General features: G+C 49.5%; 1 protein-coding gene across 1 annotated transcript in view; it reads right to left on the bottom strand.

The window, feature by feature from the left end:
- Nucleotides 1-604: 604 nt before the first annotated feature.
- The window catches only part of Hip1 (huntingtin interacting protein 1), a 130273-nt gene continuing 105389 nt past the window's right edge, over nucleotides 605-25488 (bottom strand). Inside the window, exons 13-31 of the mRNA XM_032886775.1 lie at nucleotides 24588-24660; nucleotides 23290-23473; nucleotides 22507-22595; nucleotides 21199-21315; nucleotides 19899-20000; nucleotides 19533-19676; nucleotides 18657-18795; nucleotides 17636-17722; nucleotides 17191-17298; nucleotides 16972-17108; nucleotides 14853-14963; nucleotides 13130-13188; nucleotides 12824-12917; nucleotides 10228-10328; nucleotides 8833-8938; nucleotides 6261-6384; nucleotides 4379-4440; nucleotides 3094-3202; nucleotides 605-1745 (exon numbers count right to left, since the gene is read on the bottom strand). Coding sequence (XP_032742666.1) covers nucleotides 1693-1745; nucleotides 3094-3202; nucleotides 4379-4440; nucleotides 6261-6384; nucleotides 8833-8938; nucleotides 10228-10328; nucleotides 12824-12917; nucleotides 13130-13188; nucleotides 14853-14963; nucleotides 16972-17108; nucleotides 17191-17298; nucleotides 17636-17722; nucleotides 18657-18795; nucleotides 19533-19676; nucleotides 19899-20000; nucleotides 21199-21315; nucleotides 22507-22595; nucleotides 23290-23473; nucleotides 24588-24660 — 1999 coding nt within the window. The 3' untranslated portion in view covers nucleotides 605-1692. The remainder of the gene's footprint in view (nucleotides 1746-3093; nucleotides 3203-4378; nucleotides 4441-6260; nucleotides 6385-8832; nucleotides 8939-10227; nucleotides 10329-12823; nucleotides 12918-13129; nucleotides 13189-14852; nucleotides 14964-16971; nucleotides 17109-17190; nucleotides 17299-17635; nucleotides 17723-18656; nucleotides 18796-19532; nucleotides 19677-19898; nucleotides 20001-21198; nucleotides 21316-22506; nucleotides 22596-23289; nucleotides 23474-24587; nucleotides 24661-25488) is intronic.

Raw genomic sequence — 25488 nt, 5'->3', positions numbered from 1 at the left:
AGTCTCACAACCCATTACCCAGCAAGGCTGAGCTGCATCCCTTTCGGGAGAGGCTCAAAGTGGTGCTCGCTGGCTGCCACCTGTGTCACTGCAAAGAAGCCGCCACCTCCCTGCCCACCTCCCTACAGATCACAAGGTCACATAAATAAGGGGTCCATTTGGGAGTTGCAAAGTGCTGTCCGGCTGCTTGTGTCTAGACAGAGACAGGATGCCCTCTGTCCCCATCCTGTCTGCCTGGGAGCAAGAGTGGGTGGATGGTGATAGGTTCTGTGCCAATAGCCAGTCCCCTTTCTCCTTTGCCCTGTTCCTCAATGCTTTTAAGGAACCTGCCTGCTTTGGAATCCAAGCCTGGGAATGCCCAGGGATGGCAGTCACGTCAGCTCTGTGATCTGTGAAGACTGATGGCAGAGAGCACTCCCAGTCAGTTACCCTTGATTGCTGCGTAAGGATTGTTAGTAATAAATATGAAGTCTTACACCAAGCCGAGTTTGTTTCCCGATGGGAGCAAGTGGAGCTGAACTTGCGGGCCTGTTGGGTTAAGTAGCACACGGAACCATCTTTTTCTGGTTCAGTAGGATGCAGAAGGAGGCAGACGGAGGAGGAACCACTTTTAGTTCCTTTATATTCAGCCCTCTCGGGGCCTTGCCTAGGTTGGACAGGAGGTGACCCCAAGTGACATGGCCCGGCAAATTCACTCTGGGGATGTAATGTTGCTGTTCACACTGGCTCCATTCCAGCATGTGACAGGGGGTGAACCTGGTGACGGGAGCTCCTAAGAAAAACGTCCCCTGAACAGCTGGGCCCCTGGCACCATTTTCTTTTCTTTCAACTCTGGTGCTCCCTGGCTTGTGAAGGCGGACAGAGGCCTCGGGGCTGGCATCCAGGTCTGAAAGTAAAGGCACTGGCTCAGCTTCCGACTTCCGAGGAGAGCTGGCACCCCGGGGAGTAGCCCTGGCCGACGGAAACGCTGAGCTGAAGCACCAAAGCGAAGCCTGAGCCATACCGGGCCTGTGGCGTGAGAGCGGGGCTTCCTCTCAGAAGGCTCAGAGCTCAGGGTAGGGCTGGGGTGGGGGGGGAACCCTTTTTTTTTTTTTTTTTTTTTTTGGGAAAGTTGGCTGTGTGAAACTTTAAAAACAGGAAACCAAAAGACCCAAACGAGCCATCGTTCGGGGTAAGGGGGACCCATGGAGCTGTCAAAAGCGTGGCGTGGAGGCCGGCCTTCCTTCGTGTCCCTCCCAACAGTGGATTCAGACCGGCCGTCTTGGTTTGGGGTCCAGCGGAGTTCGGATGCTCACAAGTTTGTGGAAAGGACAAAATGCAAAGGGCTGAGGAGGCGGAGAAAGAACAGACGTAAGATGTCCCCTCTCCAAGCTCCCAGTGAGACAAGACGCCTCCCTAAGGACGCGACCGGTGAGGAGGCGGATACTGGGCAAGACAGGTTGGCCATGTCGCTGTTTTTTTCTGTGAACCTGAGCTTACTCATGGCTGACCCTGGTCTGCCTTGTATGCCAGGGACATAGGGGAAGAACTCATCATGCATGCAAACATAGGTGGCGTCACAAGGACACCCGATCGATGGCCTTCAGCTTTTGTCACTGGAGAGGCCTACAAGGACCCGGTGTGCCACGGTGGGGAGTGTCACAGGAGGGAAACAAGGATTTACATTCTGATGAGTGGGGCGCTGGCTTGGCTCTACTCTTTGTCCGGCACCGCTTCTTGAACAGCAGAAGGTGATGCTTCTGTCCCTAGAAAAAAAAAAAAAAAACCCAAACACATCACACGGAACCTCGTGCGTACACGAATGGGTCACGCCAACCCACTGTCGGCACGTGACACGCTCAAGCTCATGACCGCCATAGAACGGCATCATTAACCCTGCCCAAGAGTAACCTAGGGATCGAAATGATGAATATATCCTCGGTCAAATTCTATAACCAACAACCATCTTGCCCGTGATGGACCTAACCACTTTGGCCATGCAGGAAGCCACACGTGGCAGTAGGCAATGGCAGGTCCTGGGTTGGGACAGAGGGTAACTCTCAACAGTCAGTTCTCCCTTCCACCTTAGGTTCACGGATCAGACAGGCGATCAGAATTCACTGGAATATTCTAGTCAAGTGCTCGACCGCTGAGCCGCGTGCCAGCAGCTCTCGAGTGGAGAATTCGGAGCCAGCATTCCCACAGCCCAGCAATATCCCTAAGCCTCTTTTTCACTTTCCAGTTTTGAAAGAGTTTAAGTTGTTAGGCAGAAATGAAGTTCACACCGAACTTTCGATTTTTCTGTCTTAGACTCCGGAATAGTTGGGAGCAGCGGCATGCGCCACCCGACCTACTCCGGGGCCGGTCTGAGTATTCTCGAATCCCATTTCTCCAGTGAAGCCTGTTCACTTTTTGGCCAGTGTGGCCTTGGGTGTGAGTGTGTATGTGTGTGTGTGTGTGTGCGCATGTGTAGGCGTGCATGTCTATGTGCATGTTGAACGTAGTGGCAGTTCACGGTTAGGAGTCCTGTCTGCTCGTCCAGAGGATCCAAGTTCCAGTTCCAGAACCACGTGTCAGCTCACAACTGGGCCCGCACCCAGAAAATTTTTAAAAATTTTAAAACCAAACAAACCAAAGAACCCCAAAAAAACCCCAGTAACTCAGGAGGGCACTGTAGGGACTGAGGCACAGTTTACTTATCAATGTGGAGGGTTTTATAATATTCATATTTTTGTTTGTTTTTGGCTATGTAATCTGGGGTAGCCTCCAATTCCTAATCCTCCTGCCTCTGCCTCCCACATGTTAGGTTCACAGGTGTGCACCACCTAGGCGAGTGGCTGAGGATTTGAGGGGTAACAACAAAACCTTTTTTCTTTTTTTCTTTTTTCTTTTTTTCAGAGCTGGGGACCGAACCCAGGGCCTTGGGCTTGCTAGGCAAGCGCTCTACCACTGAGCTAAATCCTCAACCCCAACCCAAATCCTTTTTAATTCTCTACGATGTATACCCAAGTTTTAGGCTGAAAGGTGATTTAGGAGCAAAAAGAGGAGAGGAAGGGACAGGGTCCCATTCTATCAGGGGAGAAAGCACTGTAAGTGCCCAACAGGGGCGCTCACCTTCTTCCCAGCCCTCAGCAACACCAGCCAGCTCGTAGTGTTTCTTCCGAAGCTCTCCTAGTTTCTGACGCTCCTTCTGCAGGTCATTTTCCAGCTCCAGCACCCTAACCTGTTGGAAGAGGGGAATGGGAGGGTCTTACATTTCTTTGGTTTAATTTAGTTAACCAAACCAAACCAAGCCAAACCAAACGTGGGGATTGAAGCTAGACTCAAACTCATGCTGAATGTTCTATGGATGAGCTATGTTCCCACCACTGTACTTTTCCTTTGTATCTCTCAGTCTCTGTTTCTCCTTGACATAGTGGGGGTTGAATCCAGGGTCTCATGTAAGGTAGGTAGATGCTCTTACCACTGAGCCACGCCCCCAGCCCCTCGCTGGGGGATTCTAGGCAGGGGCTCTACCACTGAGCCACGCCCCTAGCCCTTCACTGGGGGATTCTAGGCAGGGGCTCTACTACTGAGCCACACCCCCCAGTCCCTCATTGGGGGATTCTAGGCAGGTGCTCTAGCAAGCCGCACCTCAGCCTCTCACTGGGGATTCAAGATAGCTAAGTGCTGAACTGCAGAGTCACCCCCAGCATATTAGTGGCAGATTCTAAGCAAGTGCTCTAAGACCAAATGACACCCTGCCCTTATAATGTTCCTTTGGACCACTTCTCTGGGACTTGTTTTCTTCAGATTTCACCTGGTCCCTCTGTGTCTCAGGTTCCTCCTATCATATCCTTCCTATTTCCACACTTTGCTCAAATCCACCTTCTTGACTGAACCATCTCCCCAGCCTGAGATGAGCCTTTTCAATTTACAGCCCAGTTCTTAGTTTGAATTCTCTTCTGAGACAGGGTTACATGTAACACAGACAGACAGCCCTGACCCCTTGTTTCCCCACCTCCCTAGAGCCAGGATTACAGGTATACGATGTGACATTTAGTCTTTCTTTAATATGTATCTATGTGTGTGTCAGGGTTTTGTTTTTTTGTGGGGTGGGGGGGACACATATACAAGTGAGTAGAGGAGTCCACTGAGGCCAAAAGTTATTGGATCCTTTAGAACTGGAGACACAGGTTGCTATGGGCAAGTACTCCCACCTCTGTTGTTCTTTCTAACAGGTCTTGCTATAGCCCACACTGGCCTTAAACTCATAGCAGTCCTCCTGCCTCAGTTTCCCAAGTGCTGGGATTATTACATACCTACCCACACCTGGCTTCTCCCTGTGGGGAGTTTCCTCGAGGCTGATGTGCAGGCAATGGGGACAGCCCGACCTTAGATAGGGCAATGGTGTTCTTACCTGGGAATCCATCTCCTGGCGCTTGATCTGGGTCAGTGTCATGCTTGAGAAGTCCATACTGTCTGCAAGGACGGACAAAGGGAGATCCAGTCAAATAAGGTCTGTGGCTGTCACTCACCTATGAGGACAACGGAAATTCCCCACGGCACTGCGTGGCCTGCCTTTGGCACCATATGGGTTGCAAGCTGAACTGTCCCCGCAGGTGCACGTTTGGAGAGCCTGTTTCCCAGCTGTTGGTGATGCGTTGGGAGGCTGTGGAATGTTTAGATGGTTGGACCTGGCTGACAGAAGTAGCTCCCTAGAGGCCTGGCTTTCTGTCTGTGCATACTAGTGTGCACAGGGGAGGTCATGTATGTTTGTATGTATGGTGCACGCGTGTGTATACAAAAGGGGAGGCCAAAGGGCATCCTCAGGAGCAGACCATTGTACCTTTTCTTATTTTATTTATATATATTTTTTTCCACCTTGTTTTTTTCTTAGGATCTCTCATAGGCCTAGAGCTTACCGAGTTGGGTAGGCTGGCTGACCAGTGAGTTTCAGGCATCCACCTGTCTCCGCCTCCCCAGAACTGAGATTACATGGATGTACCACCAGGCCTGGCTTTTCTGGGAATCGTGTTTGCATAGCAACGACCTTAGTGAACTGCCTCACGCTCCTGCCTCCAACTGAGGTCAACCCTAGTGACGAGCTCCCTTGCCCAGTGAGACATTTCACCAGCACCTACATGAGTGTCATCACCGTGGAAACATGCCTTGGGGCGTGTGTTAGGGAGTTTCTAGAATAGGTTGATTGAGGTGGGAAAACCCACCCTAGATGTGGGCAGGGGGTTTTCCACGAGTTGGGTCCTGGTCTGAATTAAAAGGGGAAAGTAGAAACTAGGGGTGATCACCTGAACAGCCAGCACTCCAGGAGCAGAGGCAGGAGGATCACTGTGAGTTTGAGGACAGCCTGATTACATATCTTGTTCCAGACCAGCCAGGCTTACATAGAGAACCCATTTCAACAAAAGACAGACAGACAGGAGAGCAAGCGAGAAAGTGGGGAGCTGAGCACCTGTATTCCTTTCTCTCCACTTCCTGACTGCAGATGGAGTGTGACAGCCACCTCTAGACTTTTCTCTGACTTCAGAGAAGTAGCGTAAGGGGGAAAATCTGCTTAATAGCCTGGCACTGTGGGAATTAAAAACCATGGTTTTGTGATCTGCCTTAGGAGATCGATATGGATCTAAGAAGACCAAAAGGCCAACCAGACCTCGCACACACCAGGGAAACACTCTGCAGACTGAGAAACATCCCCAGCGCCTATATCCTGCCTAAGAGTGTGTCTACAAACAGCTGGGTGAGGTGGTGCACACCATTAATCCCCGCACTCAGAAGGCAGAGGCAAGCAGATCTCTGAGTTCAAGGTCAGCCTGGGATACATAGTGAGGTCCTATCTTTTTTTTTTTTTTTAAAGAATTATTTATTTTATGTATATGAGTACACCATTGCTCCTCAGACACACCAGAAGAGGGCATCAGATCCCATTACAGATGGTTGTGAGCCACCATGTGGGTGCTAGGAATTGAACTCAGAACCTCTGGAAAAACAATCAGTTCTCTAAACCTTTGAGCCATCATCTCTCCAGCCCATGAGGTTCTGTCTTAAACACACACACACACACACACACACACACACACACACACACACACACACACACACACACACACGTGTGTGTAGAGAGAATCAAAGTAGCAGAGACCTGTACACATTAGTAAAGTCATATATGCTTACACACACACACCACACATTAAAAACAAAACAAAACAAACAAACAAACAAACAATTAAAAATACAGAACTAATTGAGATCATGGGTCAGAGATGCAGAGTGCGAAAGGCTACCTGTTTCCTCAATTTGAGATTTGCCGGAAATGGTTGAGGCCACCACAGCGGCCGTGGCCTGGTTCACTCCCCGAGAGGCCTGCTGCAGCTGGGTCAGATTGAGGCTGCCCTTGTTCGCTTTCACCTGCCGGGACAAAGGACATTTACGTTCACTTGACATCAGGCGCAGCAAGATGGGACCAAACAGCTGGCCCGATGGTGCTTAGCAAACACCATCTGTTGTCAGCTCTCAAAAACAGTGTTGCCCAAGGTACCGGCCCGGGATCTACCTCGAGTAAAAACGACCCCTGGAATACAGGTTGGGTTACCCTATGCTCTAGCTTGCATAGTTATCTGCATGAACTAGTCCATGTATGGGACAAAGGCCTTGGGATCCTAAGTAATAAGGGAGGAATAAAGACTATTCCTGGGTGAAGTTCTGGCCCAGTGGTGAAAGAGCCCACCAATGGCTTCCCAGGAGCATTAAACGCTTTGGTGCTTCAGTTCAGAGACAAAGGAGGAGCAGACATTGGTTATATGGATTCCAAGGGCTAAGTCAGGTGACTGATAGATGGCTAAGCAGTTCCATTACCGGATACTTTGTTTTTTGGGACAGAGTCTCACTATGTAGCAGCTTTGGTGGGACTGGAACTTGCTTTATAGACCAGACTGACCTCAAACCCACAGAGGTTCACACACCATTGCGTCCTGACTGCTGAGATCAAAGGGGTGGGCCAACATGCCTGACTAATAGATACCCTTTTGTTTTTCTTTTTAAAACTTATTTACTTTTATTTTTATGTACATTGGTGTTTTGACTGCATGTATGTCCTTGTGAGGGTGCAGGATCCCTAGACCAGGAGTTAAAGACAGTTGTGAGCTGCCATGTGGGTGCTGGGAATTGAACCCAGTTCCTCTGGAAGAGCAACCAGGGCTCTTAACTGCTGAGCCATCTCTCCAGCCCCCAGATACCTTTTTCTTGAAACAGGGTCTAACCTCGCAGCCCTAGATGTATTTGAACTCACAGAAATCTGCCTGTCTCTTCTTCTTGAGTGTTGAGATTAAGTACATGTACCACCATGACTGGTGAACAGACGCTGGTTTAATTTTGGATACCAGGAATGGAACCCAAAGCCATGTGCTTGCTAGGCAGGTGCTCTACCATGGAGCCACGCCCCCAGCCCCTCACTGGGGATTCTAGGCAGGGGCTCTACCATGGAGCTACGCCCCCAGCCCCTCACTGGGGGATTCTAGGCAGGGGCTCTAACACTGAGCCACGCCCCCAGCCCCTCATTTGGGATTCTAGGCATGGGCTCTACCACTGAGCCACGCCCCCAGCCCCTCACTGGGGGATTCTAGTCAGGGGCTCTACCACTGAGCCACGCCCCCAGTCCCTCACTGGGGGATTCTAGTCAGGGGCTCTGCCACTGAGCCACACCCCCAGCCCCTCACTGGGGGATTCTAGGCAGGGGCTCTAACACTGAGCCACGCCCCCAGCCCCTCATTGGGGGATTCTAGGCAGGGGCTCTACCACTGAGCCACGCCCCCAGCCCCTCACTGGGGGATTCTAGGCAGGGGCTCTACCACTGAGCCACGCCCCCAGCCCCTCACTGGGGGATTCTAGGCAGGGGCTCTACCACTGAGCCACACCCCCAGCCCCTCACTGGAGGATTCTAGGCAGGGGCTCTACCCCTGGCTCTTACCAGCAGACCCAAGGCAAGTACTTTGACACTAAACTGTCCCCTGAGACATTTTTAAATTACTTTTTACTATTTTATTTATGTGGTGCTTATGTGCAGGTGTGCATGTGGAAGTCAGAGAACAACTGGAGTCCTTTCATTCTCCATGTAGGTCCCAGTGATCAAGCTCGGATCATCAGGTTTGCTAGCAAGTTCCTTTTCCTGACTGAGCCATCTCACTGGCCCCTGTTTAAAATTTTTATTCTGAGCCAAAGTCTTGTGAGATTGCTCAGGTTGGCCTTAAATTCACTTCAAGCCCAGGCTTGCCTTTAACTTTTAATTCTCCTGCCTCATCTTCCGAAGTAGCTGGGATGACCAGCCCATGTCACCTGGTCCACCCGAATGCTCCTTGTTGGCACTGGTACTTGGAAGTTGGTATGCCTGGAACCCTCGAAATCTACTGACAAGAGTGACGAGAGCAGCAAGCCATGCATGTGATGAGCTGGGGGAGGGGCTACCTGCTGGCACATATTAGGCTGTTTTGTTTAGTTGGCTTTTCAACTGTTTCTCTGTGTAGCCCTAGCTGCCCTGGAACTCAGTCTGTGGATTAAGCTGGGCTTGAACTCAGAGTCCTCTGCCTCTACCTCTGAGTACAGGGATTAAATGTGTGCCCCATCACCATTCTACTCTCCCTTTTCTTTCTTTACCAGTCCCTTTTCTCAAGAACCTTTTCTAGGGACTTAGACTATACCCACCTATAGACTATAGGCACACATTAGGTTATTAAAAGAGGGTGCTGTGAAAGCCCTGAGAGGCAGAACTTTTTACTAAGGACAACTCCAAGCAGAGCTGTGGAATATCACCTGTCCCTCAGCTCAGTTTCGAGGCTCACGTCCAGCACCAGCCGGCCCTACCTTGGATGCAGCCACAAGCTGGGCTGTGCTAGCGGCAATCTCATGCGAGCACACCATCAGCTCCTCGAACTTCCCTTTGCCTTGGACCACAAGGTCAGCAGCATCCCTGAGAACCCAGATGAGACAAGAAGGATGAAGTTACAGAGAGCAGAAAGCATCATGGCCAAGCCTAAGTCCCTGGCCAGGCGGAGGGCCCCCTGCTTACCCTGCCCCCCATCTTGTCCTGGGAGACCCTGGGTCTCTTTAAACTTCCAGAACTACTCACTCCTTTTTGTATTTATTTGTGGATGGATAATAGCTATGTGTGTGTGTGTGTGTGTGAGAGAGAGAGAGCCTATGGAAGCCGCAGGGCCAACGCAGATGTCTTTCCACAGGTGCAATTTACCTTATTTATTTAAAATTTTCTTTTCTTTTTTGAGATAGGGTCTCAGTATATAAACCTAGATAGCCACAAGCTCAGAGCACCAACTGTCTTTGTCTTCCACCTGCTAGGATTTAAGGTATATACCCCGAGCCTGCCTCTACCCCGTGTGCTGCCCCCACCCCAGGCCTGCCTCTACCCCATGCCTGCCTCCGGTTTATTTTTTGAGATTTGTCCCATATCTTTTTTGTTCTGTTTTTTTGAGACAAGTTCTTACTATGTAACACTGCTGTCTGTCCTGGAACTCACTCTGCAGACACAGCTGGCCTCGAACCCACAGAGATCCGCCTGTCTCTGGCTCCAGAGTGCTTGGGATTACAGGCCACTATGCCTGGCTGAGGTGTTGTCTCTTAATGGGACTTGGAGCTGGCAGATTAGACCTAGGCTGGCTGGCCAGTGAACTGCAGGCATCCTCCTGCCTCTGCCTCCCCAGCCCTGGGATTAGCAATGCTCGACATAGCAAATGGCTTTTTATGTGGGAGCCAGGGACTGAGCTGAGGTGCTCGCGTATACCATGAATGGCCAGCCGCATTTAAACCAACCATGTGTTTCTAGATGGCCTTTGATACCAGCACTTGGGAGACAGAGGCTAGTGGATCTCTTCAAGGCCAGCCTGGTCTACGTAGTAAGTTCCAGGCTAGTTCTAGGGCTATGAGAGACCCTGTCTTAAAAACCAAAACAGACCGGCCCAAGACCAATGCTTATTTTGGAACAGTTGGGGGTTGGACACAAGCTCAGCAGATGCTCGACCATTGATCTAGCCCAGCATACTTTATACTGCTAGTATTCATTACACAGGGAACTGGATAGCCCAGGGTGGCCTCTACCATGCTATCCTACCCCCAAGTGCTGGGACTACAGGCGGGTACCACTATCCTGCTATGAGAATGATCCTTTATCTCTTAGCAACTGTCTGGGGTGGATTAAGGGAATGGGGAAAAGGGACATGGGGAGCCTTGGGGCCAGACACTTACACCATGATGGTAGCTCCCCAACCAACAGCTTTGGAGGCAGATATGAGCCCTTCTGTCCACCGAGAATTCTTGGCGTAAAATTCTTTAGGGGATGCGGTACCCTACAGAAGCAAAAATATAAGTTTCATTAGCTTTTATTTTATTTTATTTTATTTTATTTTATTTTATTTTATTTTAAAGACAGGGTATCTCTGGGTAACCCGGCTGTCCTGGAACTTGCTCTGTCAATCAGGCTGGCCTCAAACTCAGAGATCCACCTTGCCTCTTCCTGCCAAGAGCTGGATTAGAGATGTGCACCACCACTGCTCTGCCTTACTTGAATATGTAAACAGATTTCTCATGAGTATTTTGTCTGCATGTACATGTGCCACGTGTACACAGACAAATCCCTCGGATCTGGAGTTCCAAATGATTGCGAGCTACCATTTCCGTCCTGGGACTGACCCTTGGTCCTCTGCAAAAAGAACAGTGTTCTCTTAACTAATACACCACTTCTCCAGCCTGCAGTATTGTTTTTTTTTTTTTTTTTAAAGATTTATTTATTTATTTAGTATATGAGTACACTGCTGCTGTCTTCAGACCCACCAGAAGAGGGTATTGGATCCTATTACAGATGATTGTGAGCCACCATGTGGTTGCTGGGATTTGAACTCAGGACCTCTGGGAGAGCAGTCAGTGCTCTTAACCGCCGAGCCATCTCTCCAGCCCACAGTATTGGTTTTAAGAGAGGGTTTAGGACACAGCTTAAACTACCCTCCAACTCATGGTCTGCCTGCCTTAGCCTCCCAAGTGCCAGCATTATAAGCACGTAGCAACATACCTAGATTATTTTTTTTAATTACATTTATTGAGGGGGTTTCTGCAGGTGTCAGACAGGAAGTGAAGCACTTGAAGAGGTAAGGATGAAAACCCAGGGCAGATTGACTTCGTCGCCTGGATCAGACTGCAGGGAGTCTAAGCCAGGTGGTTCACTGCCAGCATGTTTAAAACACAGTATAATTTGGGAAAAGGTTTCCAGGCAACAACCAGTCTGATCAGTCCAATTCCAGAGGCACAGAAAACCTTAAGGTGCGACTACATAGAAACTCTTCTACAAAGTACACGTGATCCCGAGGGTGGGTTCTATAGCTAAGAGGCCTGGAGTCTAGTGTGGTCTCTGACTGAACGTAGAGGTCAGCAGGCCATAATGTACATGTGGCGTCTCCTCTAAGGATGGGTAAAGGTCTAGGCAGGAAGGAGTCTGAGATAACTCTGGAGAGTATGGGTAAGGTCTGTCTCCAGAGGTAGCAGAAAGGTCACCAGGTCATTAACAAAATCCAATCCCAGCTGTGTAGGTGGAATATTCCTCAATGATTAACATTTCTGGCTCTCTAAGTGCCTCTCTGGGAGCACGAGGACCCGTGCCCCGCCCCCAAATTTCTTTATATATTTGGTATGTATATGTGTGCTGGATATGTCCATGTCATGGTGCATGTATGAAGGTCAGAGCAGGGCTTGGAAGGATCTGGCTCTCTTTCCACCATGTATGACCTGGAGACCAAACTCATCTTGTCAGGCATAGTGGCAGGCACCTTCACCTGCCGAGCCACCTCGCTGGCCCAGTACCCAGCTAATAACAGCTAATTTTATAGAATGTCTACCGAGGGCTAAGTGTCTTAATTCTCCCCTTAGGTATAAGACAGTGAAGACGCAAACAGGCAAAGGGCTATGGGGGTAACGAATTAAAGTGAGCCCCCCGCTTTACAAAAGATTCATTTTTGGGAGAAGAGACTGGGAGGGGGCAACGGCTAGAACATAAATAAATAAAATTAAAAAGAAAAAATGATTCATTTTAAACTTTGCGCGGTGATGACAGAGCACAGATCCTCTGGGGCTGAAGCTATGGTAGTTGTGAACCTGCTGGGTGCACTGGGAACTAAACTACAAGTCCCTCAGAAGACCAGCACTCTTGACCACTGAGCCATTTCTCCAGCCCGTAAAGCTCTTGGGGTCTGTATGTATAGACCAGGCTGGCCTTGAACTCACAGAGATATGCTTGTCTGTGCCTCCCATTGCTGGGGGCAATATATGATTTTATGCAGAGTCTGGGATGGAATTCCTGGTTTTATAGACATCTGGCAGGGACTCTACCAACTGAGCTACATCCCCAACTCATGAAGGGAGTTTTGAGAGAAGGACCAGCTATGCACCCCTGGCTGAAGTCAAACTTGAGATCTTCATCGGCGTTATAAGCACTTGGATTAAAGGGTTAAGCATCTGCAGGTCTGGGAATCTATAGGGACCAGTCTCGCATGTCTGAGGGACGACACTACCAGGTTTATTCCTGCGATCTGCCCAGTTTCCCAAAGTCCTCAGTCATTCCCGGAAGACCTAGACTTGCAATGTCAGTGCTGTTTCCACAACAGCTCTGTGTGGCCTCCGGGAGCTGGGCTAGTACTCACAGAGGCAGCACCAGGCACCCTCAACTTCCCAGAGCGTCTGTGAGTTTCCTTAGAAATGGCAGGTCCCCCGTGATGGGAGTACAGTTGGAGCCCAGAGCAAACCAGACGGCAGCGCAGGTGGGGAGAGAAAGGGCTGACACCACAGCCCCGCTTACCCTGCCGCTTTCCACTATCTCCTTCTGGAGGTCCTTGGAGGCCACAACAAGCACCTTGATAGCCTGCATCAGGCTGGTACAGGAGCCAAGGATCCTAGTAAGAAGAGACGGTTGGTGACGCGGACGCTAAGGAGAAAGTGGCCGACTTTTCCTAAACCAGGAAAACCTTGAGTAGGACGGAGGGGCAGGAAAGGTGTTGGGACCGCTTGGTGCCTTGGAGGAGGCTGGTGAGTGGCACCTCCCTGCTGGCCTGGCTTACAAGCAGCACCTTGCTTACCTCCTGTGACCCCCAAGGCTCACACTGACCTCTCGTTCACCTCCAACTTGACTCCCGTGTCTCCTGCTCGGGACTTACTGAGAATTTCCTGTTAAAAAGAAGTAGGGCTGGTTTCCTTTCTTTTCTCTGTGTCTATCACTGGGACTTGAGCTTAGGCTTCTTACATGCTGGGCATGTGCTCTGCTAAGCCATAACCTCAGTCCCTCACTGGGGGATCCGTACAAGCACTGACCTACACCCCCATCCTTACAAGCACAGTCCCTGAATGTACCATGAACCTCAACAACCACCTCTGTCTTGATACAGCCTGGATCCAACAAGCTGTGTGGCACAGAAAACAGAACCTAGATATTTTCCCCTCTATCCTTTCGAGTTAGAAAAATTCCAGACCTTTCATCTGTCGGGATAGTAGACAGCAAGCTGGAGCCGACCATTCTAGCCAGCAACAGTCCTGACCTTGGTACTTAGGCTGATGTACACGAAACACACCTCAGAGTAGCGAGTGAGCCTTCCACCAAAGGAGCCATATGAGACCTTTCCACCAGTCTCGTTCAGCTTCTATTTACTTTTTTATACCTATGAGGCTCCCCCTAGCATTTATTCTGACAGCGATGGGTAGCTTTAACTGTCAACTCAATGACCTAGATTCACTCAGCAAGTGAGTCTGAATGAGAGACTGTCTCCATTGTGTCGGCTGGTGGGCACGTCTGTGGGAGGGATGTGGGAAGACCCAGCCCACTGTGGGTAGCACCATTCCTTATGCAATGAGTCCTGAACTGTGCAAGAGTAGAGAAAACAAGCTGAGCACAAGCAAGCAGGCGAGAGAGAGGATGTGTATGCATTGCTGCTCTCTGCTCTCAATTGCGGATGGGATGTGAAAAGCTGCTTCAAGATCTGGCCACAATGACTTCAGGAAAGTATCCTGAAACGGTAAGCAAAAATAAATCCTTCTCTCCTAAGTTGCTTTGTTAAGATGCTTTTTATTATCACAGTAACAGAAACGAAACTGAACCGGTGACTGTCCCAGCCGGGTGAATGTCACTCACATTTTTGTAATTATTACCAGCTGGCCTGGAAATGGAATGTCAGGTGACCTGACATCAAATATCTTTCTTCATAACGACCTTGTTTTCTTCTCCTCTCTGATGCAATGACCTCAGGTTTTGATTTTGTATTCTTTTCGTCTTCCTTCCTTTTTTTTTGTTTGTTTGTTTGTTTGTTTGTTTTGTCTTGTTTTAATTTTTTTGGAAACAGGAATTTTTCTCTGTGTAGCCCTGGCTGTCCTGCAACTCACTCTTTAGACCAGGCTGGCCTCGAACTCAAAGATCCACCTGCCTCAGCCTCTCAAGTGCTGGGATTAAAGGTGTGCACCACCACAACTGGCTGGCTCGATCTGTGTGTGTGTATGTACCTTAGGGATCCTTCTTTAAATGCTATTTTGTTGTTTTTTAAAAATTCTCTCTCTCTCTCTCTCCCTCTCTCTCTCTCTCTCTCTCTCTCTCTCTCTCTCTTTCTCTCCATAATATCTCATGTAGCCCAGGCTGACTTCAAATTTACTATATAGCTGAGGACAACCTGGAATTCCTGAACCTCCTGCCTTCACCTCCCAAGGGCTGAGATCACAGACATGCACCATCACACTGGGCAGTTCTGGCTTCTTTAACAGGGAAACCAAGACACTCCTGAGGGCACAGCACTGCTCTAGGGAAGCCACGGAAGTGTCACTGTGGGAAGCCTATGGAATTCTCTTACCTCTATCCGGGTGGTGGCAGCTTCAATGGCAGCCGAAGTGGCTGCCATCTCCTTGTCCACCAGGTCACCCAGCTCTTCCTGCTTGATGTCCAAGCCCCTGGGCAGCAGTTCCTGTGAGCGGTGACGCAGAGGTTAAAGGGACAATTGGTCTTTCTCTTTGCTTTTGTTCTAGGTCCTATCATAGGAACCGTCTATAAGGCATCGTAGGCAGGGCCTGTCATAGATACCACCTGGAACTTTCCACAATGTGAAAGTTCAACCCTCCTGTTCATCCCTCCTTGGCATATTCTCAGAACCATGGTGAGAAGGAACTAAACTGAAGCCATTTTGAATAAAACTTCCATTTTGAATAGGGGTCAAGCTCTACCCGAATTGCATGTTGAGGGTTGGTCTTTTGCTATGTCAATCTTGGATGCTCGAAGTGACCTCACTTAGACCCAGGTGATGCTATGGGACCTTGACCCCCAAGTTATCCCTGATTGGTGATTAAAGTTGCCCACAGCAAGTAGCTGGGCGGAAGAGACATAGGTGGGGTTTTGGGTTCCTGGGCTTGGGGTTCGAGGAGAACCATGAAGTGGGAAAAAAGGCAAAGAGACAAGAAGGTGCCATGGGATAAGAATAAAAATAACGGCCATGTTGGTTGGCTAATTGGAGTTAAGAACAGCCCGGATGAAACATAGGCAGATTATCTAATGGGGTTGCTGGCTGGGAATTAGACATAACAGCATAGGGGGTGGAGACCTGCCCAGCTCTTGTGGTGATTGGGGTTGGAAGCATTGGATTGAGATTAATTATTCTCTACAACAACTGCACAGAATCCTCAGGGTCTCAAGGAGGGGTGAGAGAAAGGCTGCGGTCATGGGGAAGCCATCATCCACACTGGGTGAAGATGCTGTAGTGAGGTTCCTGTCTGTGGCCCCTCACCTACTCTGTGAGGAAACACAATAAACCCACTGGTTCCCCAGGACAAGCTTCAGGGGAACAGAACTTTGCTTTGTCATTGGGGCCTTAGAGGGAAGCGGGGGCAAACACTGTTTCTATCTCCCTAGGGTTGGAACTCTCACAATCTGGCGTCCTTGTCTGTTTCAGGTGTTACCTGCCAAGCCAGCAACCATACTTAGAGACAGGTAACTGTTTATTCCCCCTTCGGACAATGACGTAGCACAGTGCCTGTGCCAGGCCAGTGAATCTAACATGGCTGCCAAGTCCTTCTGAGGTGGGACTTGCTGCGTGTGTTGGCACGAGAGAGGTTGAGGCGGCAGTTTTGTGAGACCCTGTCTCAAAACACAACAAGGATGTCAGTTGCTCTCAGTCCTAACTCTTTCTAGAATCAAGGTGGATTCACAGAAAGGCCTGGGGGTGGGAGCATAAACCGATTCCCAGGTAATGCAACAGCACTTGTACTTGGAATAAGCTGACCCAGAGCTGGCTCAGTGGGTAAGAGGGCTTGCCGTGCAATCATCGGTTCTGAAGTTCGGATCCCAGCACCGGCATAAAGAGCCTGAGTGGGGCAGAGATAGCGGGTCTGTGGGCGTGGCTGGCTTTCAGTTTAGCAGAGAAAACTTGAGAGCTTGAGTGTCTGGTGCAGGGAGAGACCCAGCATCGGAAGAGAGAACATCACAGAGGACATTTGATGCCCTCTTCTGGCATGCATGTGCACATTGACATATGCACACTGATATATATATGTGCACATGCACTCATGTAGACAGACAGATGGATGAATAGACAGACAGACAGACACACACATATAAATACTTTCTGGATAGGCACGATGATGTGTGCATGTGGGAAGTGGATGCAGGAGGATCAGTCATTCAGACTTGGCTACATGGCAAGTTTGAGGCTAGCCTGGTCTATAAGAGACCATCTCAAAAACAGAAAACCAAACAGGGCAGGGGATGTGGCTCAGCAGACTGCATAAAACATGGATAAAGCCTGGGTTCCACCTCCTCACGAATAGGGTATAGGCCTGAAACCCAGCATGCAGAATATGGACGGAGGCAAGAAGAAAAGTTCAGGGTCATCCTTAGCTTCAAAGAGAATTTGAGGCTAGCCTGGGCTACATGAGACCCTTTGTGAGACAACCACACAACAAAAAGCAAGTGACATCGCTAACCTCGCCAATGGTCTTGATCTTGCCGAGGCAGTTCGCTATGGCTGTGGTGTCAGCTTTTTCCATGGCCCCCTCTTCCTCTAGGGAGGACAGATAGGCCAGAGTTTCTCTGCCATACTGCCTACAGGCCTCCGTCAGAGCTGGAGACAGGAGAGACAGATGTTTAATCGCCGTCTGTTTTCCTTGCTCTCAGGGGCGCCCCCCCTCTACTCTGGTACTCACAGTCGGCTGGCTCCGGTGGGGCCCGGAGGCTGGTGGCAGTCCCCTGAATGATGGTGTCACTGGTCAAGTGGCCAAGCAGGGTTATTGAGTGCAGAAGCTCACTGATCTCTGCAGGGCACAGGAAGTAAAACGTCAGGCCTAGCGGTGGGTGCCGCTTTTTTTCCTTTATGGTCTTTTTAGTTTTATTTTACTTAATATATGTCTGTGAGGGGATGTCTGAATGCAGATACCCCTGGAGGCCAGCAGAGGGCGCCAAATCCATTTAGCCGGAGTTTCAGGCAGCTGTAAACTCTGAGGCGAGATGGGTCCTGGGACTTGAATCCTGATCCTCTTAACTAGCGGGTGCTCTTAACCACTAGGCCGTATCTCCAGCTCCCTTTTGTACATCTTTGAACCTGGCCTGGTTGCCCCTGCTGACAGAGCCCATGTCCCCTGTTCCTCTTACCTTCTGGGCAGGCCAGATACTGGCTGCGGCTCTTTTCCAGTTGCTCGAGGCAGCTGGAAACGGAGTTGACTTTGGAGAGAAGATGATCTGGGGAAGACAGGGTAACATCAGATCAAGGGTTCACATAATTCGCTCTCCGTAAGCAGCTGGTGGGCCGGCTGATCTACGGAGAGGCCCTGCCCCACAGGCTTTTCCTTACAACAGGAGGGAAGTAGAGAGGGAAGGCAGAGGGTGGCTGGCTGTGCTGGTTCTGATGAGACGCCCATTATCTATTTGTTTTTCGTTCTTTCTTTCTTTCTTTTTTCTTTTTTTTTTCTTGGATGGGGATTGCATTGAATTTGTAGATCGCTTTTGGTTCCTTCTTTCTTTTTGACAGGCTGGCTTTGAACTCACTACATGGCCAAGGATGGCATTGAACTTCTGATCTTCCTGCCTCCCTCCCTGAAGTGGTGGGATAACAGACCTGTGCTATTCTAGCCAGTGTATGCGGTACTAGGATTCGAACCGAGGGCTTCGTACACGCTACACAAGCACTGTAACGGCTGGGCCCTGTCCCCGGCCCTGTCTCTCACCTTACATTATCTCAGGGTCCATAGCACACTGCAAGGATTGACTCTTAAGTGTCTCTTACAAGGTCATCATGTCATTATTATTATTATTATTATTATTATTATTATTATTATTATTATTATTAAGACAGGGTCTCACAATACAGCTCTGTTTGTCCCGGAACTCACAAAACCTGGGAGGCTATGGCCGTGTTGGAGGCAGAGCGTATTAAGGAAACAGGTCACAGGGAGAAGATCTTGGGAGTCTGTTCTCCCTGCCTATTTCCTGTCTTGCTCTCCACTCTCTCAGCTCAGTACACGGAGCTGTTCTTCCATGCTTTCCTCGTCACTGAGGACTGGAACTTTCTGAAACTGTGAACCACAGTGCCCCTTAAGTCACAATTTCTGGGGACTCGACACCAACCGGAAGTGCAGGGCAGCCGGGCCCAGCAGGTGGGCAGCCAGGAGTCTACCTGTGGCTCCTGCACAGCTGATGAGGAGGGCAGGCTCTTCAAGCTGGCCCAGGGCCTCCTGTATCTCGCGCTCCGCAGCCTTCCTGGCCCCTGCCAAGAGGATTCTCCTCTGGTCCTTTATCTGCTGACACATGGAATCCTGGGAAAAACCCAAGGAAGTGAGCGTCAGCCAGGTACACTACAATGAGCCCGAAGCGGTATATATCTGGGACCACATGGATTCCCAGCCTCTCACTGGGGCACTAATGCTGGTCACTTCCATGCAGAAACCAATACCCGACCTCCTCCATCCACAGGCATTCAATCTCGGATGGGCCAGTCCCCCACTTCCATGACCAGGGAAGTCAAATTACTTCCTGAGGATTGCTAACTTGGTCCTCTTGATTAAGATAAGCCCAGATTAATGAAGCAGACTCTGGCTCTGTCTGTGAGGGTGTTTCTAGAGATAGTTAGAACCCAACATGTCACAGCACTAAGCCACTGAGCCGTCTCTCCAGGCCCCAAGTTATTTTATTTATTTTATTAGTCAGGGACTCATAGATCTTAGGCGGGCCTCGAACTCAGTATTAGAGAGCTGAGGATAGCTGGAACTCCTGATTCCCCTCGTCTCTATTTCCTGAGTTGGGGATCACAGCTGTGTGCCAGGAGATTCAGTCGATGTGGTCTGGAGGCTGCACTCGGGGCCTTGTGCGTGCTGGACAAGTGCTCTGCCCACTGAGGTACCCAGCCCACCACTTCTCTTCATATACAGAATAGAGGCGTTTGGCTTTAGAACTGTGTCCACGGGAGACCTTGGCAATCAGGCCAAATGCCTTCGAACCCTTCATAGCACATTTCTGGCCTCCATAGTGTCCCCAGTGGCTATATGTCACTTGCCTGGGCACCAGCCAGTTTGAGCTGGGTGCTTTCCAGCTGGTCTCGGAGGGCTGAGAACTCTTCCTCTCTCTGAGCGGCGGCTGTCACCAAACTGCCTTGTTCCTTCTCCAGCTCCGCGATCTGCGTCAGCCATTTCGCCTCAGACTGGAGAGGTCACCATGTGGAAACAGGGAGAAACTGAGGCAATTAAACAGTCCTCTCCCTGGGACTCCAGGCCCAGGCCCTGGCTCCTGGCAGGAGGTGGTAATATGTGTCTACATGATTATACATGTGTGCATCACAGCTGGGGCTGGAGGGCTCGGGGGCGGGGCCAGGTGTCTAGGGGGAGGGGCCGGGGAGGAGCCAGGGTCTCAGGGGAGGGCTCACCTGGGCAGAGGTTTCCAGGTTGCTGTGGAGGACCTGCAGCTCTTGCCTGCTGGTGGCCAGTTCACGCTTCAGGGTCTCTAGAACATCCTGTTGCTCTTGAGTCTAAAACAGGCAAAATAGAAGCGCCATGAAATGGGGACTCACAAGAAGGAACACGCATGCATTTTCCACGATATTGACCGGGACTGCACGCTAGGTCTATAGAGGTGTGTGGGTAACAGGCAGGCTGCGGGAAGCTGATATCCCAGTCCTCACCAACAGTTTTGCTTTGCTTTCCCAGTAGTAACTTTTGAAGGTTAGTTTATTAGCCGTTAGTAAGAATTCAGGACTAACGTGTACTTACTACTAATAACTGATTACCACTATAGTAATAATTAATAAAGGTAATCAATACCAATATTAATTAGGATTGATAATTTTAATATAATAAATTAATATTGAAACATCAATTATATCATTTGCTATATTACATATTATTATTAATGAATGACATATTAGATCACAATTGATACTATTAATGTCAACAATATTAATTACTGATAAAAATATAATAAATAATAATTGATTTTATATATATATATATATATATATATATATATATATATATATATATATATATATATATATATATCTTTCCTTCTTTCCTTTCTTTCCTTTTTTTTGAGGCACGGTTTCTCTGTGTAGCCCTGGCTGTCCTAGAACTCTGCAGACTAGGCTGGCCTCAAATTCAGAGATCCATTTGCCTCTGCCTGGGTTCAAAAAGGCTTGCACCACCACTGCCCGGCCCCCTTTTCCTTTGCCCGGTCCCCCCAACCTTCCTTGAGACAGGGTTTCAAGTAGCCCAGGCTGGCCTTGAATTTGCTATATAGCCAAGGATGACCCTGAGCCTCTGTTCCTCTTGCTCTGTTCCTCCCAAGTGCTGCGATTGCAGACTTGCACTACCATGCCTGGCTCCTGTGGCAACACAGATGGGCCCCAGGACCTCCTAGGTGAGCCTGCTAGATAAGAACTCTACCAGCTGAGCGACATGCTCAGACCCCAGCATCGGCCCCCTGAAAACTACCCATGGAGTGTATGAAGAAGCCCTTGAGCCTCGTCCCTGCGTTCACAGGGGCTTTGGGGCTGAGCTCGATGATCTGGTCCCCCAGACCTGCATGGCACCAAAAGAGAAACTAAATCTAAACCCACTTCAACACGCATGATATTGCAGGCACAAACACACACACACATGCATGCATGCACGCATGCACGCACGCACACACGCCTCCCTTCTACATCCCCGAGTGCCGTTCCTACTTACCTTCCGCTGGGCCTGCTCGCTTACATGTGCAAAGGAATCCGCTAGTTCTTTTTTCTCTCTTTCCAAATCCACCTGGGCTTGCCGGGCCACGGACACCTGTTTGGTCACCTCTGCATTCTGAAAGAGGAGGAGAGTGTCTTTAGCTGAGATCACTCAGGCTCAAAGCCCATCTTCCCTCTAACAACATGATCTAGACTGTGAGTAAGAAGGAGGCAGACACGGGAGAAGTATTTTCCTACCCAGAAGGAAGCCAGAATCAAGCTATGACCCTCAGATAGACATTACACTTATAGGCGTTTGCAAAAATACACTGAGGGGGGAAGGGGAGGGTTGTCTGGTATAGTATTTGTCCAGGTTGGCTTAGAATTCACTATGTAACACAGGCTAGCCTCAGACTCACAGCAATCCTCTTGCCTCTGCTTCCGAAATTTGGGGATTCAGGTGTGGGCTAGTATGCCTACTTGTTTATTTTTTGAGATAGGATCTGACTATTTAGTCCCGCCTGGTCGCCAGTGTTGGGTTTAAAGTCACATGCCACTACACCTGGCTATCTATTTTTTGAGACAGTATCTTGCCTCCACCTTCTTAGGTGTGTCCCACTATGCCTAGCTCAAATGAAGGGTAATTCTAAGTGTGGAGGGCACACAAAACAGAACTCAAGAAGTCTTAAAAAGCTGGGCTTAGGGCTGGAGCGATGGCTCAGTGGTTAAGAGCACTGACTGCTCTTCCAAAGGTCCTGAGTTCAAATCCCAGTAACCACATGGTGGCTCACAACCATCTGTAATGAGATCGGATGCCCTCTTCTGGCTCAGTGGTTAAGAGCACTGACTGCTCTTCCAAAGGTCCTGAGTTCAAATCCCAGTAACCACATGGTGGCTCACAACCATCTGTAATGAGATCGGATGCCCTCTTCTATATATATATAAAAATCTTAGGTTCGGTCCCCAGCTCCAAAAAAAAAAAAAAAAAAAAAAAAAAAAAGCTGGGCTTAAGAGTGTGGGGCTGGAGAGATGGCTCAGTTGTTAAGAGCACGTGCTACTCTTTCAAAGCAACCAAGTCGGGTTCCCAGCACCCACGCTAGGCTCACAATTTGCCTCGAACTTCAGCTTCAGAGGTCTGATGTCCTCTACTGGCCTCCTCAAGCAACTGCATGCACATGCACATACACAAGCATACAGACATATGGAGGACGGACGACTGCACACATACATAAGGGCAGCTTGGAGACCCCCTGCCCCGCCCAGGCTTGCACTGTTTCTCCTGTAACGTGGAGTATATGGGAGGCCTAGAAGGGGCCTCAGTGCCTACCTTCCGCAGCAGATCAGCATGGTTCTGCACCAGTTCACTGTACTTCTCTTTTAACTTGCTATACCGCTGTTCATTGGCCTGGGCCTTTTCTACATTGGAAAGATCAAGGTGAGGCCTCTCCCCCAGCTGGGACAGCCCCCATCCTCCCTCCGTAAGATAGCGGCGCTAAAGATATTCATCTTTTTTTTTTAAGATATGGTCTCCGGTGGCTCAGGTTACGTAGCCAACATGACCTTGAACCTCTGATCCTGTGCGCTGGGACTACAGGCGCATACCACCACACTCTGCTCGAGGTTATCTAAGTCACTAATTGGGGTTTTTCTGGAAACAAGGTTTTGCTATATAACCCAAGCTTGCATTATGGTAATCTCCTGCCTTAGCTTCCTGAGTTCTGAGGTTACACGTGAACACCACTACATGGGACATAAAAGGTTGTCTTCCTTCTGGCAAACGTTCCCCTGATTCAAATTCCTCTGCAGACCGATGCCTACAAACACAGCATCCATATCATCAGGGCTTTAGGCTTCATACTTGGCGCCCCCCGCCCCTCCCCCTTACACCCTCCCTCCCCCTGCCCCGCCCCCTTAAGTGGTTGTGCAGCTTCCTCTCCTAGAAGTTCCCTCCTCCAGGATAGGGACTCAAGCTATCACTGAGCCCAGCAGTGCCACCAAGCCTGTTTCTACCTCTGAGGACAAGAGTCAGCACCCCGCCTTTACTTCCACGAAGAAGGGGTGATCTGCCTTGCTGCTTGCCCACACCCTCAGTCCCAGCCCCGCCCCTCACTTTCTATCTCAGTCAGGCTGCGCTGCGCCTTCTCCGTGTCCTCTCGCTGCCTCTTCAGTTCATCCAGCTCCGTGCGCAGGAACTCGCAGTCATCCGTAGCCTGGCGTCCCAGGTGCTGCTGCTCCGCCAGCTCTGCCTCCAGCTCACTCACGCGACCCTTCAGCTGCAGCATGGCCCGCTGGCTCTGTCAGGAACTCGTGGTGAGGAGCTCGCTCCTGCCAGGCTTGCCCCATGGGTTGATCTCTGAATCGTCACATTTCCTGACCCACAGATTCAATCAACCTCAGACAGAAAACTGTTGTTGCTTTGGTGCTCTGGGTCGGGAGCCTAGGGTCTTGCTCACGTGACCAGAGTCACGTGACACCCCATCCCCTTCACTGGGGGATTCTAGGCAGGCGCTCTGTCACACTCTCAGCCCCTCTGAGATTTAGGCAAGTGAACTATCACTGAGCTACAACCCCAGCTCCTAAACCAAACTTTCTAAAGAAGTGGTCTTTGTCATCACGGATGGCCAAGCCATAGTCGTGGTTCATGGGGACCCTGTTACCCAAGCTTAACTGCCATCCTAAAGTCACAGGTTATGACAACAAATTCTAAGTGAGACCTTGAGATGACCAAACTCATTGACTGTGAAATCTCTCTATTTTGTTGGTGGTGGTGGTTTTGTTTGGAGCGGCAGGTTTTCCTCTGTGTAACAATCCTGGCTGTCCTGGAACTCACTTTGTAGACCAGGCTGTCCTCAAACTCGGAAATCCACCTGCCTTTGCCTCCGTCACACCCAGCAAGGCATGGGTGCTGGCTGGTTTTGTGTGTAAACATGACACAAGCTGGAGTTATCACAGTTATCAGTTGTGGAAATGCCTTCAGGAGACCCAGCTGTAAGGCATTTTCTCAACTAGTGATCAAGGTGGGAGAACTCAGCCCCTTGTGGGTGGTGCCATCCCTGGGCTGGTGGTCTTGGGTTCTATAAGAGAGCAAGCTGAGCAAGCCAGGGGAAGCAAGCCAGTGAGTAACATCCCTTATGGCCTCTGCATCAGCTCCTGCTTCCTGACCTGTGTGGTTCCAGTCCTGACTTCCTTTGGTAATAAACAGCAATGTGGAAGTGTAAGCTGAATAAACCCTTTCCTCCCCAACTTGCTTCTTGGTCCTGATGTTTTGTGCAGGAATAGAAACCCTGACTAAGACAGCACGTCTATTAATCAGCCCGTCTTAGCATGGGGTCCACCCAATATGAGACCACAATAATGCCATGTGCCGCACGTTGGTGAAACCCAAGCACAGAAGGATCCTAGAGTCACCTCAATCTTCATGTTGTCCAGCTGTCCTGTCAGTCCACTGATCTCTCTGTAGAGGCGTTCAATCAAGTGGTCCCTGAGGAAAGAAATACAGGCTTGGTATTCCTATGTTTTTCCTCCATGTAAGTCGGGAGACTGGAGGTCAAAGCTGGTGTTAATTGGGACCATTCTCTTAAGAAAACAAAAACAAACTTTTCTTGGTAAAAGATACTCATTGGAGGAAGATTGTGCCTATTCCCCATCCCCTACACCACCCTTCTCTCCCTTCCTATGGGCTTCTAGAATTATAAACATGTGCTACTGTACCTACCTGCTTTATTTAGTCCTGGGGTATCCCCCATGCCAAACAGACATGCTACTAATGAAGCCACATCTCGAGACCCATGAATAATAATAGTAATTTTTTGCAGTGTAAATTTTACCGTCAGCTTTTCTCCTCTGCGGTTTTGTATCTGTGCATTCAACTGACTGCTGACGGAAAATATTTGGGGAGAAAAAAATTGCATCTCTATTGACCACAGGTGGACTTTTGTTTCTGTCATTATTTCCTTTTTTTTTTTTAAAGATTTATTTATTTATTTTATGTCTGTGAGTACACTGTTGGTATCTTCAGACACACCAGAAGAGGGCATCGGATCCCATTACAGATGGTTGTGAGCCACTATGTGGTTGCTGGGAATTGAACTCAGGACCTCTGGAAGAGCAGTCAGTGCTCTTAACCACTGAGCCATCTCTCCAGCCCCTCTGTCATTATTTCTTAACTCACAGAAAAACAAGGCTGGAGCGATGGCTCAGAAGATAAAGATGTTTGTCATTGAGCCTGACAGTCTTCCTTAGATCCCTGGAACCCGTGCGGTAGAAGGAGAGAACTGACTTCTGCAAGTTCTCCTCTCGTTTAGACACT

Source organism: Rattus rattus, chromosome 16 (genome assembly GCF_011064425.1).
Source record: "Rattus rattus isolate New Zealand chromosome 16, Rrattus_CSIRO_v1, whole genome shotgun sequence".
Lineage (NCBI taxonomy): Eukaryota > Metazoa > Chordata > Mammalia > Rodentia > Muridae > Rattus > Rattus rattus.
Note: the sequence above shows the minus strand (reverse complement) of the source record. Positions and strands in the feature narration are given on the sequence as shown.